At 67.8% G+C, this 19619-nt stretch overlaps 1 protein-coding gene across 1 annotated transcript in view; it reads left to right on the forward strand.

Moving 5' to 3' along the window:
* Window positions 1–6989: 6989 nt before the first annotated feature.
* SNED1 (sushi, nidogen and EGF like domains 1) overlaps window positions 6990–19619 on the forward strand; it is a 74837-nt gene continuing 62207 nt past the window's right edge. The window contains exon 1 of the mRNA XM_062194158.1: window positions 6990–7202. Coding sequence (XP_062050142.1) covers window positions 6990–7202 — 213 coding nt within the window. The remainder of the gene's footprint in view (window positions 7203–19619) is intronic.

The following is a 19619-nucleotide window of genomic DNA, read 5'->3' on the forward strand; positions in this document are numbered from 1 at the left end:
GCCCCCCACGCCTGAGGTCACATGCAGCGCCTATCAGACAGGCAGGGGCCGATGCTGTGGGTGCTTGGGGCCCACAGGGGAGTCAGGGCCTGCTCAATGCTTGGGCAGGCCAGTGGCCAACAGCCGGGGGCCCAGGCTTTCTACAGCTACAGTTTGGCACCAGGGTTGGAGCCGCTGCGGGAGGGCCCGGCAGGGCCAGGGCTGAGCCAGGGGGACCCCGGGCCCCTGGTGGAGGCAGGAGGCCTTGGGGAGCACCGTGGGAGGCTCTGGCCCTGGAATGGCAGCTGGGGGGAGGCACCACAGTGGGTCCTCAGAGACCGCTCTGCCCAAGGACAGGCCTCCAGCCACACCCTCCCTCCTGACCACGTCCTTGGCTGCTCACACCACACACCACACACCTGTGGTCTGGGCCCACGCCCGGTGCCCACCCCACCTGCAGCGTTCCCAGTGGGCAGCAGCTGGACACACTGTAGCAGGGGCTGGACGAGAGCAGGAGGCACAGCCAGGGCCTGGCCAGGGGAGGGAGACCGTGGCAGGAGCTGCTGGCCAGCCTCGGGCACGGGTGGCAGGAGGCGAGGGGCAGCTGGAGCCCCTGCAGCATGAGGAAGGGGGACGCCTCGCGGTCCCCTCCCCAGTCACTCCCAGGGACCCAGGGAGGCAGGTGCAGCCTGATGGGCCACCGCAAGGGGTCAGAGGGCTGGGCCAGCCCCATGCCGCAGCAGGGCTCCTAGGAGCAGGGCAGGAACAGGGGCATGGCGCCGGTGGCGTGAGGAGAGATGTGCCTGTGGGGGCGCGGGGAGAGAGGCGCCCAAGGAGATGGCAACCGGCGTGAGGAGAGGAGCACCCGCAGGGGCGCACGGCGCGGGGAGAGACACAACCGCACAGGCAGGGGAGAGGCGCCCGCGGGCCCTGGTGCCCCCGCCTGCAGAGTGGGGAAGCTGGGAGCACACGCATGGGATGCTGAGGGCCAGGAGGGGGCCCCGAAGCAGGGCAGCCCTTCCCGAGGCCCGGTTGCTGCCTGCACAGGGCCCTGCCCTCTGGGGCCAGAGGCCAGGACGGTCCTTGGCCTCCAGTGCAGGGGGAGCAGCCAGCAGGATCGGGTCCCACCGGGAGTGGCCGCCTGCGGCTGGGCGTGTGCGGGCGGGGCAGGGAGACACCGCTAAGGCTGGGGTCCGCAGCGCAGGGCCCCAGCCACGCGCCCTTTACTGGTGTCTCAGGAGGGGAAACCCGGATGTGGCCGTTTATTTGTTTTGGATTTCACCTTCTTCTCTTTGTAACGCACTTCTAGGACCAGAGCTGGATCCTTAAAGACACAGGGCTCCTTTCTCCGCGAGGGGCCTCTGCTTTCCCAGCCCTGAAGAAAGGAGCCCTAATTTTTGCAAAGCTCTCAGCACTGACCCCATGCCAACAGCTGACCAACTCAGGGCCCCGGGGGTCCCTGCCCACTGCAGCCCTGAAGCCAGCAGGTGTGCCCAGCACCGCGGGAGGGCTGGCCCCAGCCCACAGCCCCTGTCTGCCTGGACCCACAGAGCAGGCAGGTCCCCAGGAGCCCATGCGCCTGGGGCCTTGGGGCCAGGCACCCGGGGCACCTGTGGGGTGCACCCAGGCACAGGGGCACCCTGGCCAGTGCACCTGGTCCAGCGCTGTGCTGACTGAATTCCTTCCTGCAGTGGGGTCCAGGGGATGGCCTCTGCAGCCCTCGGGCAAGAAATGGGGGCTCCCTGGGCAGCCCCTGAGGTCCACCCTGCCCCATCTCGGTGGGGCGTGGCCAGGAAGGGGTGGAGCCACAGCAGCTGGCAGCCTGGGCACAGGGGTCCAGCCGTGAGGGACAGGCCTGCTGGGCGGCCCAGAGCACAGGGCCGCGCCTGTGCGAGCTGAGCAGACCTGAGCCTGCTGCAGAAGGGAGCGGACGCCGGCACCGTGGCCCAGGAAGCCCGGAGGCCTGGGGGTAGTCTGGGTGAGGGAGCCCCCCTACAGCCGGGGGCATCACCAGGACGGCCCTCCCCACGCCGCCTGCCCTTCCCAGAGGCCCCTGTGTCCCCTGGGAGAGGCTGGCCAACCTGTTGGGAGGCCACTGCACTTCCACAGACGAGCAGGAGACACTGAGGAGGGAGGGGCCCAGTCAGTCCTCTGTGTCCCCCCCAGGACACAGGGCTACTGAGTGTGAGTCAGGTGAGTTCCTCCGCAGGGGTCACGGCTCAGTGCTGTCGGGCTGGGGAGCCCACGCTGGGGCAGAGGAGCCGCCCCAGGGCGCCTGCCTGGAGGAGGCTGACTGCTCAGGCTGTCAGGGCGGGTAACCCGCGGGCGTGTGGTGCTGACAGGATTCTCTGAGAGCTGCCCTTGGGGAGAGGCTGAGACCGCCCGGAAGGTGTTCGGGGTCTGGGGGGCCTTGCGGCGTGGGGTCCTGGGCTGCTTCCAAGGTGAGCTCCACAGGCGTGTGTTTTCCCAGGCCCCTCTCTCACGCACAGGCTAATTTCTAACGGCCTACCTGACACAAGGACGCCAAGAGCCGGACCTGGCCACGGGGCCTGAGCAGCCGCGTGGGGCCGCCGCCCACCACGCAGACCCAGCAGCAGCCAGCGATGGCGCTTCAGGGCCCCGGGCGGATCCCAGCCCCACTGGGAACAGAGCCTTGGCCCCGGCCGCAAGGCTGACCCCACACCTTCCCAAGGGGGCAGTGAGGACAATTCCCTTAGGAAGCCGAGGCGGCCCCAGCTGTCACTCACAGCCGTGCCAGCTCTGTGGTCAGAACCCCCACTGTCCACATGGGGATGCTAAGGCCCAGCAACACAGAGGGACTGCCCAGGTCACTGTCCCCGACTCACCAGGCCACGTCCACAGAGAAGCGCTTACCCCCGGCCCTCAGGGCTCTCGTGGCCAAGCAGCGGGGCCTGCCCAGCGGCCAGCCCTGCCACAGAGCCCTGGGGGCTGCTGGGGCCCGTGCCCTGGCAGCCGAGGGCACAAGGCGCAGGCAGCGGCTGCTGCCAGGAGCCCCTCACACCCCAGGGACCCTCACCCTCTCCCCAGCCCACGCCTCGCCTGGCGCTCGGCTTCCGCTGTGGGCGGCAGCACTGAGCTGGCCAGACTCCAGCGCCTGGCCCCAGGCTGCATTCCTTGCCCTCTCCCCTGTAAACAGGGGGAAACGCGTGGAGAATATTTCCACCAAGCAGAGCCAGAAGCACAGCATCCTGCAGTGCCGGCCACCGCCTCAGTGTCCGGAAGCCCAGGAGCTGTGGCCGTCCCGGCGGCAGGTGGCCGGAGGTGGCCCAGAGCCCGGGCTGTGGCTCCGCGGCAGAGCCCCCACCCGCCCGGCCTGGAAGACTGGGAAAGTTCCCACGGGAACTCGGCCGGTTGCTATGGAGACGGAGGCGGCCACCTTGGCTTCACCTGTTGGCGCTGGCACTCGCTGCCTCTCTGAACGTCCAAGAGGCTCATGGGAGGGACCTGTGGCCGCCCCGCGAGCCTCAGAAGCCTCCTGGGACCCCGGCCTGTGGCTGGGGCAGCCAGGAGCTCCCAGGTTCCCTCGTGTCTTGGCCGTCGATTTTTAGATTACATTGCAGACGCCGTGGCTAGGCGGACATGGGCTGTGCTGAGAGGATTCTGAAGCTCCGCCCAGGCTCCGAGGACGGGGCATGGTGCTCCATGGGCAGTGGTGGCCAGGTACGGGCGGCAGTGCCGGATGGAGAGGGTGAGCCCTGGGAAGTGCACGCATGCCCTCCCGCCCCACCCTCCCTGTGGGGGAGACGAGGGCTGGGGAAAGAAGCGGGAAGCCAGAGATTCCCAGTGGGGTGGGGCGCCCCCCCCCCCCCGAGCCCCAGGTCCCAGTGCCCAGGTGCAGGGAAGAGTACCTACTGAATGTGTGCAGAGGGCGCAGGGGCTCCAGGACCATGCCCAGGGCCACCACGGAGGCTGCCACGGCCTGACCCATGCCGTCACTGCCGACCCTGGCTGTGGTGGGAGCTGCAGAGGTTCTGGGCTCTCGCACGCTGCTCTTACGTGGGACGTGTGCTTTGCAATAGACAAACCCTTCCCTCTGTGGGCCCGGCCCCCACAGCTCACTCCACACTGGCCTCCCCCACCCGCCTGCCCAGTGGGGTGAGCCATGGGGTGGAGCCTCGGGTGGGGTACCACCAGGGGAGGCTGAGGGTGGGGGCCTGTATTGGGCGGGCACCTGCTCACCCGGCCCAGGCTTCAAGGACTTGTGTGCCCCTCACCCAGGGCCTATAAGGTGAGGTGACCCCAGTTCCCAGGCCACACCGGGCAGGGTGGGCAGATGGTGGTGGCATTGCCACCTGGGCCTGCAGAGCCACCTTGGCCATGACCTGGCATGGCCACGGGGCCCAAAGAGCAGTCCCTGAAGCTGGCACGGTACGGACTCCGTGGTGCTTCCAAGGAGGTGAACCTCGGGACCCTCAAGCCCACAAGACCCTCGCATGTCTGGCCCTGGCGCTCAGACCCCCAGGGCTACCTTCACCTCGGGGCCCCAGCGCATCTGTAGCCCAAGGGCTGGCCTCTGCCTCTCCCACCTCCAGTGGGCAAACAACCACACGGGAAAGGGCGTGGAGGGCAGCACCGGCTTCTGCACCAGGAGGCCCACACTCGGCCCCGGGGCCAACAGCAGGCGGGGCCAGCCCTTCTGAGATAGCTCATAGCCTGCACACACGGCCTGCACACGGCCCACACAGTCTGCACACATGACAACACACACGGCCTGCACACACACGGACTGCTCCAAGTCATGCACACACAGACTGCACACGGCCCACACAGTCTGCACACATGACAACACACACGGCCTGCACACACACGGACTGCTCCAAGTCATGCACACACAGACTGCACACGGCCCGTACACATGACTGCACACACGGCCCGTGCACACACGGACTGCACAGTGCACCACACACACGGCCTGCACACGGCACTGCACACGGCACTGCACACACGGCCTGCACACACACAGACTGCACACGCCGCCCCCCACACGCACACAGCACACGAGCCACACATGCAGCCCACAGGGCAATGCCCCTCCAGGCCCTGGACTGTCCCAGCCTCACCCTGCGGCTCCCAGGCCAGGCAGGGCCACACGTCCAGGGGACCCTGTGCTGTCTGGGTCCTCGGTGTCCTGGGGGTGGCCCCGGGGGCTGCGGGCCCTAATCCGCAGTCCCACGGCTGGGAGGCTCAGGTTTCTGGCGTGGAGCTCCGACTCTGGTTTTGATAAACCCGGGTTTTCTGGGCCGAGACAAAGGCGCCCTTGAGTGGAGCTCCGGGAAGTATTTCCTGGTCATATTTTTAGCACCTGAAGACAACATTTGTTCTCCTTTTTGCCTGTGGGGGGTGTGTGTGTGTTTAACTCAAGGCCGCTCCAGTTAACCCCCGTGCTCCCAGACCTGGCCCAGAATCCTCACGGGGCCAAGGCCGTGGGTCAGCGTGCTGGCTCTGGGGGTGGGCACCGGGCCTGGGGAGGTCCTGGCCCTGGGGTGGACCTGGCCCTGGGGAGGTCCTGGCCCTGGGGTGGACCTGGCCCTGGGGAGGTCCTGGCCCTGGGGTGGACCTGGCCCCCACCCCCATTACCTCTTCAGCCTGGGCTCACCCCTGTACAGAGCAAGATCACAGCTCAAGCAGGAGGTGCTTCCTCTCTCCCCCCTCCCCCTCCTCTCCCCCCTCTTTTCTCTTCCTCCCCCTCCTCTCTCTCTCCCCCTTCTCTCTCTCCTCCCTCTTCTCTCTCCCCCTCCTTCTCCTTCTGCTCTCCTCTCTCTCCCTCCTCCTCTCCCCCCTCTTTTCTCTTTCTCCTCCTCCTCTCTCTCTCCCCCTCCTCTCTCCCCCTCCTCTCTCTCCCTCCCCCTTCCTCTCTCTTTCTCCCCCCTCCTCTCTCTCTCCCCCTCCTCTCTCTCCCCTCCTCTCTCTCTCTCCTCTCTCTCTCTCTCTCTCCCTCTCTCTCTCTCCGCCTCCTCTCTCCCCCTCCTATCTCTTTCTCCCCCCTCCTCTCTCTTTCTCCCCCCTCCTCTCTCTCTCTCCCCCTCCTCTCTCTCCCCTCCTCTCTCTCTCTCGCCCTCCTCTCTCTCTCTCTCCTCTCTCTCTCTCCCTCTCTCTCTCTCTCCCCGCCTCCTCTCTCCCCCTCCTATCTCTTTCTCCCCCCTCCTCTCTCTTTCTCCCCCCTCCTCTCTCTCTCTCTCCCCCCCATCTCCCAGGTGGTGTGGGGGGTTGACCCCCAGAAATGAGGTCTCCTTAGACCCCGTGCTGGGCAGGTGGGGGGTCTCCAAGGTGTGACTGACAGGAGGCAGAGCCAGTGCAGGACCTGGGCCCCACCCCTTCTCAGGGAAGGCCCCATGCTCCCTGCTCTGGCTATGGAGCCCCGCCTGTAGCCACACCCCCAACACAGCTTGGGCCAACAGCAGGTGGAGGCTGAGGCCCCAGGGGTCCAGGCCCCAGATGAGCAAGACACAGAAGTGTCCCCCGAGAGGCGGGGACACAGGCTGGGAGGGGCACCACTCCAAATTGTGCCCCCCAGCCTGGGGGCCTCTGGCCCTGTGCCCAGGCCCCTCCAGGAGAGTCCGCTTTACCCAGGAGTCTCCGTGCTGTGGTGGTCGTGCCCTCCCTGGACCCACGGGAAAACCTCCAGGAATCCTCCCGGTGTGGCCGTGCACTCCCCCAGCCCCAGACCCAAGACAGCTCCCAGGAAGCCCCCTGGGCCTGCGCCCAGGTAGGAGGATCGGGTCGAGGGGGCGGCACCCGGGCTACTGGCAGCCCTGCCCGTCGCGAGGGGGGACCTGCGCCCCCACGAGCGCCCAGGGAGGGGGAGCCCGTGGGCTGGCGCTTTAAGAGTCGCCACTCGGCGTGGCGCCGCCCCGGCCCGCCCCGCAGTGACCGCCCAGGCTGGGTATTTAAGCCGCGGCCCCAGGGCGGGCCGGCCAGCGCGGTCCCACACGGCGCCTTCTGCACGGAGGCCGGCCTGGCCCGGCCGCGGCCCCGCCGCAGACCCGGCGATGCGGCGCGGCGCCGCCTGGGCGCTGCTGCTGGCCGCAGCCCTGGGCCTCGGGGCGCGCGGGGCGCGGGGCGCCGTGGCGCTCGCCGACTTCTACCCGTTCGGCGCGGAGCGCGGCGACGCCGCCACCCCTCGGCGGGACGACGGCGGCTCGGGGCTGCAGCCGCTCTCCGCGCCCTTCCCGTTCTTCGGGGCGCAGCACTCGGGACTCTACGTGAGTAGCGGGGAGGGCGCTGGCCCGGTGCTGCCTGCCCGCCCGCCCGGCTCCGGCCGCGGCCGCCAGCCACTTGGCACCGCGGCGGCCAGGGGTGGACTGAGGACAGCGTCCGGCGGCGCGGGCGGGCGGGCGGGGCGGGCACCCTGGCCGCGGCGAGCGGCGCCGGCCCGCGGGGCTCTTCAGACAGCGAAGGGGCAGCCGGCACCGGTGTCCCCGGGGCCTCAGGGACCCGCTGATCCGCGGGGGCGCTCCGCCTGGACAGCTCTCAGAACCTCCCCGCTGACCCCCAGGTCCAGTGGCCCCTCCCCAGGGACGCTGGGCAGGGAGCGCCGACTCACCACGCCCCCCTTCCTCTCCTCCCTCCCCTCCTGAGTCTGGGGCTACCTGGGGACCCAGTGCAGGGACAGCTAGCTGCTGGCCCGGTGCCACGTCCCTCTCCAGGGCTCCGAGGGCCGTGGGCACCCCTGCAGTGAGGACCTGTGATGCCCCCAGATCCCACCTAGGAAACAGCCGCCCCGACACCCACACCGCCCACCTCCACCTCCTTCATCTCAGTGCCGCCCCAGCCCTGCCCCCCACGCCGCCGTCCACGCCGCCGTCCACGCCGCCGTCCCCACGCCCTCCCCGCCTGTGGCCATCCTGACCCAGCGCCCCCGGGGGCTGCTGCCACCACCATGAGGCTCTGTGGCCAGGCCCCCCTCAGTGGCAGCTTTGGGGGATGCGACAGTGGTCTGTAGGTGCCGCCCCGTGAAGTCCCTTGGAGCTGGGTGGACAGCACTGGGGCCCAGGAGCGGGAGATGTCATCCTGCTTGCCGGGACCTTGTCACAGTGTTCCTCGCACTGATGTCACAGGTGAAAACTCAGCCTCCCCCAAGGGACAGCTCTGGGCCGAAAGGCCATCAGAGGCGGCGCCCACCGCGAGGGTTTCCAGAAGCAAGGCGCTGGCGCCTGCTGTGTGGACGCTGGGCTCTCGAGGGAGCAGTGTAGGGAGCTGCATCCAGACGTGTGGGGGGCGTCCACACTGCCCGGGGAGGAGAGGACCCGCCTTGGATGCCCCTGGCTCCACCTGGTCCACAGCCAGCAGGGCACAGGGGTCCCCTCAGAGCCCTGGAGCCTGTGTCAGGCAGCTGGGTGCTGGGCCGAGCAGGCTTGTGGCAGGAGCAAGCCAGCGGGCGCAGGGTGCTGCCCAGCCTGGCCCTGGCGAGGCAGGCTTCCCACAGCCCACAGCGAGGACGTGGTGTGGCTGGACTTCAGCGCCATGGTCACTGCCGTGGGTGTGGCACCTGCCAGGCCATGGGCAGAGAGAGCTGGACGTGGCCTGCAGACCAGTGGGGTGCAGCCGTCCACTCTGGGAATGTGCCAGGCCCCTGCCCAGGCCATGCACAAGACCATGCTGTGGCCTCTGGGAGCAGCTGCCTCCCAGCCCTGATGCCCCAGCAATGGTCAGGGTAGGGGTGGCTGGGGTGTGGGCGGGGCCGGGCTGCGGGAGAGGTGGGCGGGGCCTAGGCCCCCACTGAGGTTCCTCCCACCCACCTGGGTCCCTCTGGCTGTGCAGCCGCTGTGCATCTTGGAAAACCCTGGGCCCGGTCCAAGGAATGCAGACCCCTGGGTGGGAAGCGGGAAGGGCCTGCAGTGAGGTGGACAGTGTTCCCAGAGCCCACAGGCAGGAGCGGCCTTGGCCTTGACCTCTGGCTGGCCGCACGCAGCTCGGGCCTGCAGCGAGGCATGGCTGCACACCCAGGCTGCCCCTGCACTGCCATCCCCACCCCGCCCCAGCCCGGCCCCTCCCACAGCACTGGCCAGCTCAGGACGGGCCCGGTGACCCTCGTCCAGCCGTGACCTCCTGAGCCTCGGTTTGCCCGTCTGTGCAGTGCAGCGCCCCTGTCTGATGGATCATGCCCATGACACGCGTCCGGCCCCAGCTCCAAGCCATCAGGAAAGTCCTCCCTGGCCCCTAGGGTGTCCCAGTGAAGCCAGGCCTGGGCACAGGTGACCCGGCAGCAGAGCCACAAGAAGGCTCCCTGCCCACTCGGCCTTTCCCCAAGCCCACGGACCACCGAGCAGGTGCGGGTGCCCTCGGCCCAGGGACCAGCTCCAGGCTGCTCATCCTGCTGGGGTCCCCTGCCCCCTGCACCGCCTCCCTGCTGGTACCTGGAGGAGGCAGAGCAGGAGGAAGCAGCCCCCACAAGTAGGGCCAGGTGGAGTCCAGGAGGCAGCCGGAGCCACCTGGGCTGTGGGTGCTGGCCTACGATGGCCACAATCGGCCTGGGTCGCCGGGTAGCCCTGGGAGGAGCTGAGCTTCGCAGGCAGGGGCCCTCAGACCCCATGTCCTGCTGCCCCCGACTGCTCGGCCACCTCCTGGTCCGGGCCTGCATCTCCACTTGCCCGAATGCCTGCTGGGCCTGCTCCCTGCCCTCTGCCTTCCCTTCCGCCCGCCCACCTCTGAGCACAGGGCAACAAGGGCTCAAAAGTCTGTGGGTGCTGACTGCCCCCACAGTGACCGCCTGCGCCCAACTCCCCCTCCTCGGGGCCTCCCCAACGCCCCTTGTGCCCTGGCCCCAGTGCTGGCCGCCGCCCGAGTCCATTCCAGCCTCACATGTTTTCCTGTTTGGGGTGTGGGCCCATGAGTGGCCACGTCTGTCCCCTGGGCACCAGGCTCAGAGGTGGTCTCAGCCCCTGAGCCACGTCCACCTGCTGGCCACTGGGGCGCTCTGCACCGTGCTTCTCCTGGCCTTTCCCAGGACTGGTCCGAGCTGGGGCATGGGCACCGCTGCCTGACCGTGGGGTACTGTGTCCACGCAGCCACAGCCCTGTCGCTAGGCTGGCTTCAGGAGGAGGCTCGTGGTCGGGAGTGGGGTCCTGGCATCCAGACGTCCCCTCTGTGTGTGGATGTGGGGCAAAGGGGCGGAAGCCACACAGGAGGACAGAACTCAGCCTCTGTTCTCCGAGGCCTCTGGTTTCTGAGGAGCTCTCGGCTGAGGGCGCTGCAGCAGAGCCGGGCGGCCCCGTGAGGAGTGGGGAGGCTGAGGTGGGCGCCCATTGCATCCACTGCTTCACTCCCAAATGACCACAGTGGCCGAGGCTGGACCAGGCAGAAGCCGGGGACTGGGAACTCCATCCGGGTCTCCCACTAGGGTGACGGGGACCCTGGGACTTGGGCCATGAGCTGCTGGTTTCCCAGGTGCATCAGCGGGGAGCTGGATCTGAAGCCGAGCAGCCGGACTCCGACCTGGGATGCGGCTTTGCAGCCGGCCGGCAGCTTAACCCACTGCACCACAACGCTGGCCCCGTGCTGGGGTTTTAGAAACTCGGTCTCACCGTTGTCTGAGCACCTGGAGCCCATTTTTATTGATTGCTCTGGGTGTGAAGCGCACTGTAAAACTAGCATCGTCTTCAACTGAGATTTGCAATTTTAACAAATTTCATCTCCAAAGGCCAAGTGCCGTGTCAGAGCCGCACACAGTGCTCACGCGTGTTCCCCTCCTGGCCGCCGTGCTGCCCTCGTCATGTGTGTGACTTGACGCATGTTAGGACGTGTGCTGTAAATGGTCGATTGACACTGAAGGGATGCGACGCACTGGCAGGCGCACCGTGCACCCGCAGTGCCGTGCGGTCCTCCCTGTCGTGGCCGCCGTGGTCCCGTGGCAGGTTCTGCCAAGTGGCGTGGCGGTTGAGCGTGGGTTTTCTGTGTCTGTGTTGGAATTCCGTGGGAGTTTGCCCACTGTTAAAGATGCCGTCCGTCGGCCCTGCACTGCGGGGCGCTCATACTGCTTCCTGTGTGATGTTAGCTGGCTGCGTGGCTGTGCATTTTTCTAATCTTTGTCCTGCTTGGGAGTCATTCAGACTCATCATTAGTGGATACAGGGTTTGGTGAATTCTGAGGAAAAAAATTGACCAGTGCTGCACTCCAGTACCCGGTGCAGGAGGTACCAGGAGGAGCCGAGCAGGCTGGGGGTGACGGGCATCAAGAGAGGTGGGAGGTGGCTGCCCAGGCCACGGATGGACACGGAGCAGGGTTGGAGCACGGCACAGCAGGCCAACACGTCCAAGGGCATCGGGGGTCGGGCAGGACTGGACGGGCCCTCACCTGGGGTGCAGCTGAGGCAGGAGGCGTTGCACAAAGAAGAGAGGGAGAGGCTGCGGCAGCTGGAGTGACAGGCCTGGGGTGGGGGAGCAGGTGCTCGGACCCCCAGGGCGGCAGCTGCTGCTGGGGAGGGGAAGGCCAGAACCACCCTTGTGTGCAGGGGCCCAGAGCCCCGGGCAGTACCCCAAGTCTGCAGGGTCCACAGCGCAGCCTCAGAGAGGCCTGGGCCACAGGACAGGACACAGCTCTGGGGAAGCAGGGCAGGGCCTCCACCTCCAGGAAGTCCCCTGGCTGACCCTGGTGGCCTCATCCCTCAAGGGGCAGTGAGACTGCTGAACTTTCATGGCCATTGCGTGGACCCCGCCCTCAGGTGCTCACAGGGGCCACCCCCCTGCTTCAGCGCTGGGTGTGAGTGGGCTCCACCCCCCGCCCCTCTGCCCTGCCTGGGCTGCTTGGTAGCGCCCTGTGCTGCCCAGAGTCCCTCCCCCAGAGCCTCTGTGCTGCCCATGGCTCAGCAGGGGCCAGGACACGCCCGCCACGGTGAGGGCGCAGTGAGGGCTCAGGGACAGCCCACCCTGCCCAGCGCGCTCGGCTCGGCACGTGGCCACCCACCTGGACCGTGGGTGCTTAGTGGGAGCAGCACGATGCCAGAACCACACCTGCAAGCCCTGAGCTCCAGGCCGCAGGCCCCACAGGTGGCTGGGGGCACAGCCAGGGCGGCACCGGACAGCAAGACCGCAGGGAAGGACACGGGGAAGCCCCTCCCTCTCCCTGAGGGTCTGACCTGGTCGTGCAGGCCCCTGGGGTCCCATGGCTCCATCTGGCGCCCGGGCAGCCCCACCTGCCCTGTGTGGAGCTGCTGGCTCCGTGCGGCTGCTGTAGCAGGTGCTCATCTGCTGGCCGGGGACACCTGGGGCTGCTCTCGTGGTCCTGAGGCGAGACTGACGGGCAGGAGGTGTCCGTCTTCATGGTGTGTGCCCTGACGACCTGGCCCGGGTTGCTGCGGTCACTCCAGCAGCCACGGTGCGGAACACACCCCTCCCACCCGAGCGGCCAATGCCCCGCCCCCACACACCCGCCCTGGCTCCTCCTGTTTCCCACACTTGCGGGTCCCAGAGCAGGGGTGGGGGTGTCTTCCCATGGTCATCCCTGGGACCGCGTCTGCAGAGTGGGTGGCAGGATGCCCTTGTCCTCTGGCCGACGGCAGCGCGGGAGTGCGGGTCTGGCTCAGCCCCTCGTCCCTCACGCGCACGGGGGTTGTGAATCCTGCCGCGGGCTCCTGCCAAGTTCCAGTTTCCCTTTCTTTTTTTTTTTAAGATTTATTTATTTATTTATTTGAAAGGCAGAGTTACACAGAGAGAGGAGAGGCACAGAGAGAGAGAGAGAGAGAGGGAGAGAGAGGTCTTCCATCCACTGGTTCACTCCCCAATTGGCCGCAATGGTCAGAGCTGGGCCCATCTGAAGCCAGGAGCCAGGAGCCTCCTCCAGGTCTCCCACTCAGGTGCAGGGACCCAAGAACTTGGGCATCTTCTACTGCTTCCCAGGCCACAGCAGAGAGCTGGGTTGGAAATGGAGCCGCTGGGTCTTGAACCGGCGCCCGTATGGGATGCTGGCAGTGCAGGCAGTGAGCGGCTTTACCTGCTGCGCCACAGCGCCGGCCCCGTTTCCCTCTCGGGCTGGCGCAGGTAGCTGGGGTCCTGCGGCTTCTGTGGAAGATGTGCCTGGGGTTTCAGGCTCCCAGCTCCAGCCCAGCTGCTGCGGGCATCTGGGGAATGGACCAACAGCTGGAAGATGGGAGCGCTCGCTCTCTCTCACTCTTCCTCTCGCTCCCTCCCGCCCTCCCCCCACTGGGTGTGTGTGCACGTCCATCCCCCTGTGTCTGTCTGCCCCAGGGTCACACCAGCCTGTGTGCCAGTGCCCAGGCCTCAGGGTGTGTAGCTGTGTCTTACCACAGGCAGGGGGCGCTGCAGGACTGGAGGGCGTCCCCTCTCTTGGCCCTCAGTCTGCAGAGGGACAGGAGGCCACCAGGGGGCATCTGTGGGCCCTCAGTTCTCCACACCCGATGCTTGTTCCCGTCCCCTGACACCCAGGGCGGGGACCACACGGCGAGGCGTCCAGGCCCCACTGGGACCGGTGTTTATTCCTCCTTCCTCCCCGGCAAGTGCACGAGAGCCAGGGCACCCGCAGCACCGGGGGCCGGGCTGGGCTCCAGGGAGGGGTGGGCTGACTCGCTCTCTCTCCCTCGCTCTCGCTCTCCCTTTTTATTTGAGAGACACAGAGCCAGAGCTGGATCACTCACCCAAATGCCCACCCATGGACCGAGCCAGGCTGGAACTGGGGGCTGGCAGCTGAGTTCAGGGACCCAGTTATGGGACCGTCACTGCCGCCTGCCAGGTCTGCATGACAGGGAGGTGGGTCAGGGCTCGAGCCCAGCGCTCCGAGGTGCGATGCCGGCATCCTCTTGGAATCGCTGGAATTGCTGGGGCTGAGCCAGGCCAAAGCCAGGAGCCAGGAACGCAGCCTGGGTCTCCTGCGTGAGTGGCGGGGGCTCTCGTGCTGAGCTAGCACCTGCTGCCTCCCCAGGTGCACACGGCCGGGCAGCTGTGTGGGATGCAGAGGTGGGACCCAGACCAGGAGCCCCAGGACGGGACAGTGTGGCCAGGCAGCCCAGCCGGGAGGTGGCCCCTGCCCAGCACCGCGGCCGCCCCCCTCGTGCCCGCCCGCTCCTCGCGGAGTGCATTCACATTCCACACAGTCCACTCTCACAGGGGACGTGTGTGCAGGGACAGCGGCACGCCCACCAGAGCCAGGGCACTTTTCTTGTCCCAAGCCCGGAGCCCTGAGCCAGGACCCTTGGCCCTGCCCCGTCCATGCCAGCAGGGCAGTCCTGGTCACAGTCCTGTGCTGGACATTTCCCACGCATGGACTCGTGCCGTCCCTTCTGGCTGGCTCCTCGCGACTCATGCAGCCGCGGGAGCCAGTGCTCCATTTCTCCTTGGCACCAGAGGAGACTCCGCCCACTCACTGCCTGTGTGTTGCCGGCCGGGGGGGCCAGGGGGTGTCTTGGCTGTGTGCACACCGCCTGCACTTCTCCGTGGGCTGTCTCGGTTTGCACTTGGTGGTAGCCGGACAGCCAGGGGGCGCCGTGGTTCTGTCTCTTGGGTGTACATGATGCCTGCCGGGGAGTGGGATGCTGGGACACAGGGGACTCCCTGTCTGACCACTGAGGGCCTCCCAGACGCTGTCCAACATGGTGGCACCGCCGCACGTCCCCCGGCTGCTCCCCAGCACCACCTGCTGGGAGAGCTGGGGTCTCGCCGCCCTGCCGGCAGTGAGGATCGCCCACTTGCAGCTCTCCTTTGGAGAAATGGCCGTGCAAGAGCGTTGCTCATTTCCATCGAGCTGGTGCCCTGTCCCCGCTGAGCTCGAATCGTCTTCGTTTTCCGGGCTGCGCCCCTTGTCACACTGTGGTCTGAGCTCTGTCTCCCATCCTGGGGGTCACATGTCCATTTTTAAGTCTATCAAGTGCTCTCATCCACTGGTTCACCCCCCCAATGCCTGCAGCTGCCACGGCTGGGCCAGGCCAAAGCTGAGAACCAAGGGCTCCATCCAGGTCTCCCACAGGGGTGGTGGGGAGCCCCCGGCCCTGCCCTGAGCCAGCCCAGCTTCCTGCCAGGGTCAACATCAGCAGGAAGTGGGGATCAGGACTGCAGCCTGGATTCAAACCCCGCTGGGATCTTAACCATGGCACCCAAGGCCGACTCCCTCTCCTTGTGCCCAGAGAGGCCTTTGCAGGACAAACGTGTCAGGGCCGGGGCCGTGGTACAGCGTCCTGTGTGACACCAGGTCAAGTCCTGGCTGCTCCACTTCTGACCCAGCTCCCTGCTGTGGCCTGGGAGGGCAGCAGAGGATGGACGACCAAGGGCCGCTGCACCTGCGTGGGAGACCGGGATGGAGTTCTGGGCTCCTGGCTTCAGCCTGGCCCAGCCCCAGCCATGAACCAGCAGATGGAAGATCTCTCTCTCTAGCTCTGCCTTTCAAATAAAATTAAAATATTTTTAAAATACTGCGTTTTCATTCTGGTAATACCCAGCTCGCGTGTTCTTCTTTTGTTGTCTTGTACTGTCAGTGTTGGGCCCAAGAGCGCCGGCTGACCGCAGACCACAGGCCCCATCTCTTCCTGCGGGCTAGCAGGCTCGGCCCCCGCGCTGGGACATTAGTCCTGGCTGCGTTCCTTCCGCACGGGGCTTGAGGTGGGGCCCCCGCGCCCTCTGTGCTGGACTGGGCTCCCGCCCCCGGCTGCGTCGGAGTCAGAGCTGGGGTCAGGCACGGGGAGCCCTCCTGCTGCCCGGCTCGTGGTGAGGAAGTGAGCTGGGTGGTGCTGCCGTCAGAGGCCCTGGGCTTCCCAGGTCCTGAATGTCTCTCAGCAGCGTGTGTGGCTTTTAGTGCAAGAGTTCGGGACGGATCTGCCCCGGGGTCACGGCCGCGGTGCTGGGGCGCTGTCCTCCCAACTCCGCGTCTGCATCGCCCGGTGCCACTGACCGCGAGTGCGGTGCCACGGCGAGCCCCCGGCTGGGTCTGATCTCTGAGTAGCGGATTCCTTGGGATCTTCTTTATGCAAATCACAGCCTCTCCGAGGAAGGAGCTTTGCTGCTTCCCGTGCCGCTCAGACGCCCCCTTTGCCACGCGCACCTCGGCAGCTCCCCACCCGCTGTGGGCCAGGCGGCCTGGCTGCTGGGGAGCGGGACCAACAAAGCAGGGAGGGCTGAGCCCCCACGTCTTCCGGCTTCTTCTCAAAGCAGCTGCAGGCGGCCAGCGAGGACCCCGGCCCCTGCCCTGGTGGGTGGGGGCTATGAGCGAGGACCCCGGCCCCTGCCCTGGTGGGTGGGGGCTATGAGCGAGGACCCCGGCCCCTGCCCTGGTGGGTGGGGGGCTATGAGCGAGGACCCCGGCCCCTGCCCTGGTGGGTGGGGGGCATGAGTGAGGACCCCGGCCCCTGCCCTGGTGGGTGGGGGGCATGAGCGAGGACCCCGGCCCCTGCCCTGGTGGGTGGGGGGCATGAGCGAGGACCCCGGCCCCTGCCCTGGTGGGTGGGGCGCATGAGTGAGGACCCCGGCCCCTGCCCTGGTGGGTGGGGGGCATGAGCGAGGACCCCGGCCCCTGCCCTGGTGGGTGGGGGCCATGAGCGAGGACCCCGGCCCCTGCCCTGGTGGGTGGGGCGCATGAGCGAGGACCCCGGCCCCTGCCCTGGTGGGTGGGGGGCATGAGTGAGGACCCCGGCCCCTGCCCTGGTGGGTGGGGCGCATGAGCGAGGACCCCGGCCCCTGCCCTGGTGGGTGGGGCGCATGAGCGAGGACCCCGGCCCCTGCCCTGGTGGGTGGGGGGCATGAGCGAGGACCCCGGCCCCTGCCCTGGTGGGTGGGGGCCATGAGCGAGGACCCCGGCCCCTGCCCTGGTGGGTGGGGGGCATGAGCGAGGACCCCGGCCCCTGCCCTGGTGGGTGGGGCGCATGAGCGAGGACCCCGGCCCCTGCCCTGGTGGGTGGGGGGCATGAGCGAGGACCCCGGCCCCTGCCCTGGTGGGTGGGGGGCATGAGTGAGGACCCCGGCCCCTGCCCTGGTGGGTGGGGGGCATGAGCGAGGACCCCGGCCTTGGTGGGTGGGAGGCATGAGCGAGGACCCCGGCCCCTGCCCTGGTGGGTGGGGCGCATGAGCGAGGACCCCGGCCCCTGCCCTGGTGGGTGGGGGGCATGAGCGAGGACCCCGGCCCCTGCCCTGGTGGGTGGGGGGCATGAGCGAGGACCCCGGCCCCTGCCCTGGTGGGTGGGGGGCATGAGCGAGGACCCCGGCCCCTGCCCTGGTGGGTGGGGGGCATGAGCGAGGACCCCGGCCCCTGCCCTGGTGGGTGGGGCGCATGAGCGAGGACCCCGGCCCCTGCCCTGGTGGGTGGGGGGCATGAGCGAGGACCCCGGCCCCTGCCCTGGTGGGTGGGGGGCATGAGCGAGGACCCCGGCCCCTGCCCTGGTGGGTGGGGGGCATGAGCGAGGACCCCGGCCTTGGTGGGTGGGAGGCATGAGCGAGGACCCCGGCCCTGGCAGGTGGGGGCCATGAGCGAGGACCCCGGCCCTGGCAGGTGGGGGACATGAGCGAGGACCCCGGCCCCTGCCCTAGTGGGTGGGGCGCATGAGTGAGGACCCGGCCCTGGTGGGTGGGGTGTGAGCGAGGACCCTGGCCCTGACAGGTGGGGCACGTGAGTAAGGACCTGGCCCCCACCCTGGTGAGGGTCCCACACTGACTTCTTGGTTGCAAGCATCCCAGCCCCACAGGCCTCTCCTGCCACAACTCCACTGAAAACCCCTCGGCAGTGGGGACCCCCAGCCTCAGCGGTCATGCCCCCGCTGCCTTCTGGCCGGACCCCGGGCCTGCCACCCTTATCCTGCCACCAGAGCTCCGTGGGGGGCAGCTGCAGCATCTCCGGGTGGGACCTGAGGGCCCCACCCCACACCACTGCCTGCGCCTGGGCGTCCTGGCCACTGTGATGGCCTTGTCCCTGCTCCCGGGAGGCTGCCACTCATGCCAACATCCACGCCACTTCTGATGAGTTGTATTTTTCTAGAACATTTCCTGCTTTTTCTGAAGCTTTGAAAGTGGCTACAGAGGCGTCTGTGGGACACTGACCGCCCGTGTGATGGCAGCGCGGCTGAGACCCTGCCCACAGGGCCGCCGTGGCCACAGGTGCACCTGTGTCATATTGGAGCAGACGCGCCCGGCATCCTCTGTGCCCAGGTCACTCATGTTCTGCTGCAGCGGGAAGCTGACGCCCAGCTGCCGTTGTCGCCATGAGCACCGGGCTGTCCGTCTGCCAGCCGCACCGTGAGCACCGGGCTGTGCATCACCGGCTGCGCCGTGAGTCCGGGCTGTCTGTCTGCCAGCCGCACCGTGAGCACCGGGCTGTGCATCACCGGCTGCGCCATGAGCTCCGGGCTGTCCGTCTGCCAGCCGCGCCGTGAGCACCGGGCTGTCCGTCTGCCAGCCGCGCCGTGAGCTCCAGGCTGTCTGCCAGCCGCGCCGTGAGCACCGGGCTGTGCATCACCGGCTGCGCCGTGAGCACCAGGCTGTCCGTCTGCCAGCCGCGCCGTGAGCTCCGGCTGTCTGCTGGCCACACAGCTACCCTGCTACTGCCTTTTGTGAGGGAGATGAGGGAACAGGTTCTTGTCTTCGCACAAGCAAGAGTTCGGACGTGGACAGAGCAGTGGTCAGCAGGCAGCCAGGTTTCCTGGCCGGGCATCTGCCTCTGCGGACGGAATCAGAGCCCAGCCGCTCAGGCCTGGGCACCTGGCAGGCCAGGTGGGCAGCTCAGCAGAGAGCAGAGAGCTGAGCACAGGCTGGGGCCAAGGAGGGCACGGGGTCCGCTTCTTCCCACATTCCCCCCCCCTCCAGGACACGGGGTTTGCTGAGTATGAATCGGGGACCTCCTCCTGAGGGTCACTGCCCGGTGCTGCTGGGTGGGGGAGCCCGGTGGTGCTGCGCGGGGAGGGTTCTCCTGGGGAGCCTTCCCTGGGGGAGCGTCTTCTGCTGCTTTTCCTGGCCATCCGCAGGGAGTGGCCGGGACTTGAACCGGCGCCCACATGGGATGCCAGGTGGCAGCCACAGCGCTGGCCCAGCTGTGCTGTGTAATTCCCACCAACAGTGCACAAGCATTCCCGCCTTCCCCTGGCTGCCCCGGGGTTGGCGGTAGTAGTAGCATAATGGATGTGAGGTGCTGGCGCCCTGTGATTCTTCCTTCAAAGCCAAGAGCTCCATCCAGGGCCTCCCACATGGGTGGCAGGGGCCCAAGTGCCTGAGCCATTAGCAGGGAGCTGTATCAGAAGTGGACTTGAACCCACGCCCAGATGAGATGCCGGCGTGGCAGGGGGCGGCTTCACCCTCTACACCACAGCGCTGGCCCGGAGTCACGGAAGTTCTTGCTGTCTCCTGGCTTTGTTCCCAAGGTCTTTGTGTTCAGATGCCAGGGAGCTCTGACCCTGGGGCCCTGACCCTGGGGCCCTGACCCTGGGGCTGTGACACTGGGGCCCTAACCCTGGGGCTGTGACACTGGGGCCCTGACCCTGGGGCCCTGACACTGGGGCCGTGACACTGGGGCTGTGACACTGGGGCCGTGACACTGGGGCCCTGACCCTGGGGCCCTGACACTGGGGCCCTGACACTGGGGCCGTGACCCTGGGGCCATGACACTGGGGCCCTGACCCTGGGGCCCTGACCCTGGGGCCGTGACACTGGGGCCGTGACACTGGGGCCGTGACCCTGGGGCTGTGACAGTGGGGCCGTGAC

Source organism: Lepus europaeus, chromosome 1, assembly GCF_033115175.1.
Source record: "Lepus europaeus isolate LE1 chromosome 1, mLepTim1.pri, whole genome shotgun sequence".
Classification (NCBI taxonomy): domain Eukaryota; kingdom Metazoa; phylum Chordata; class Mammalia; order Lagomorpha; family Leporidae; genus Lepus; species Lepus europaeus.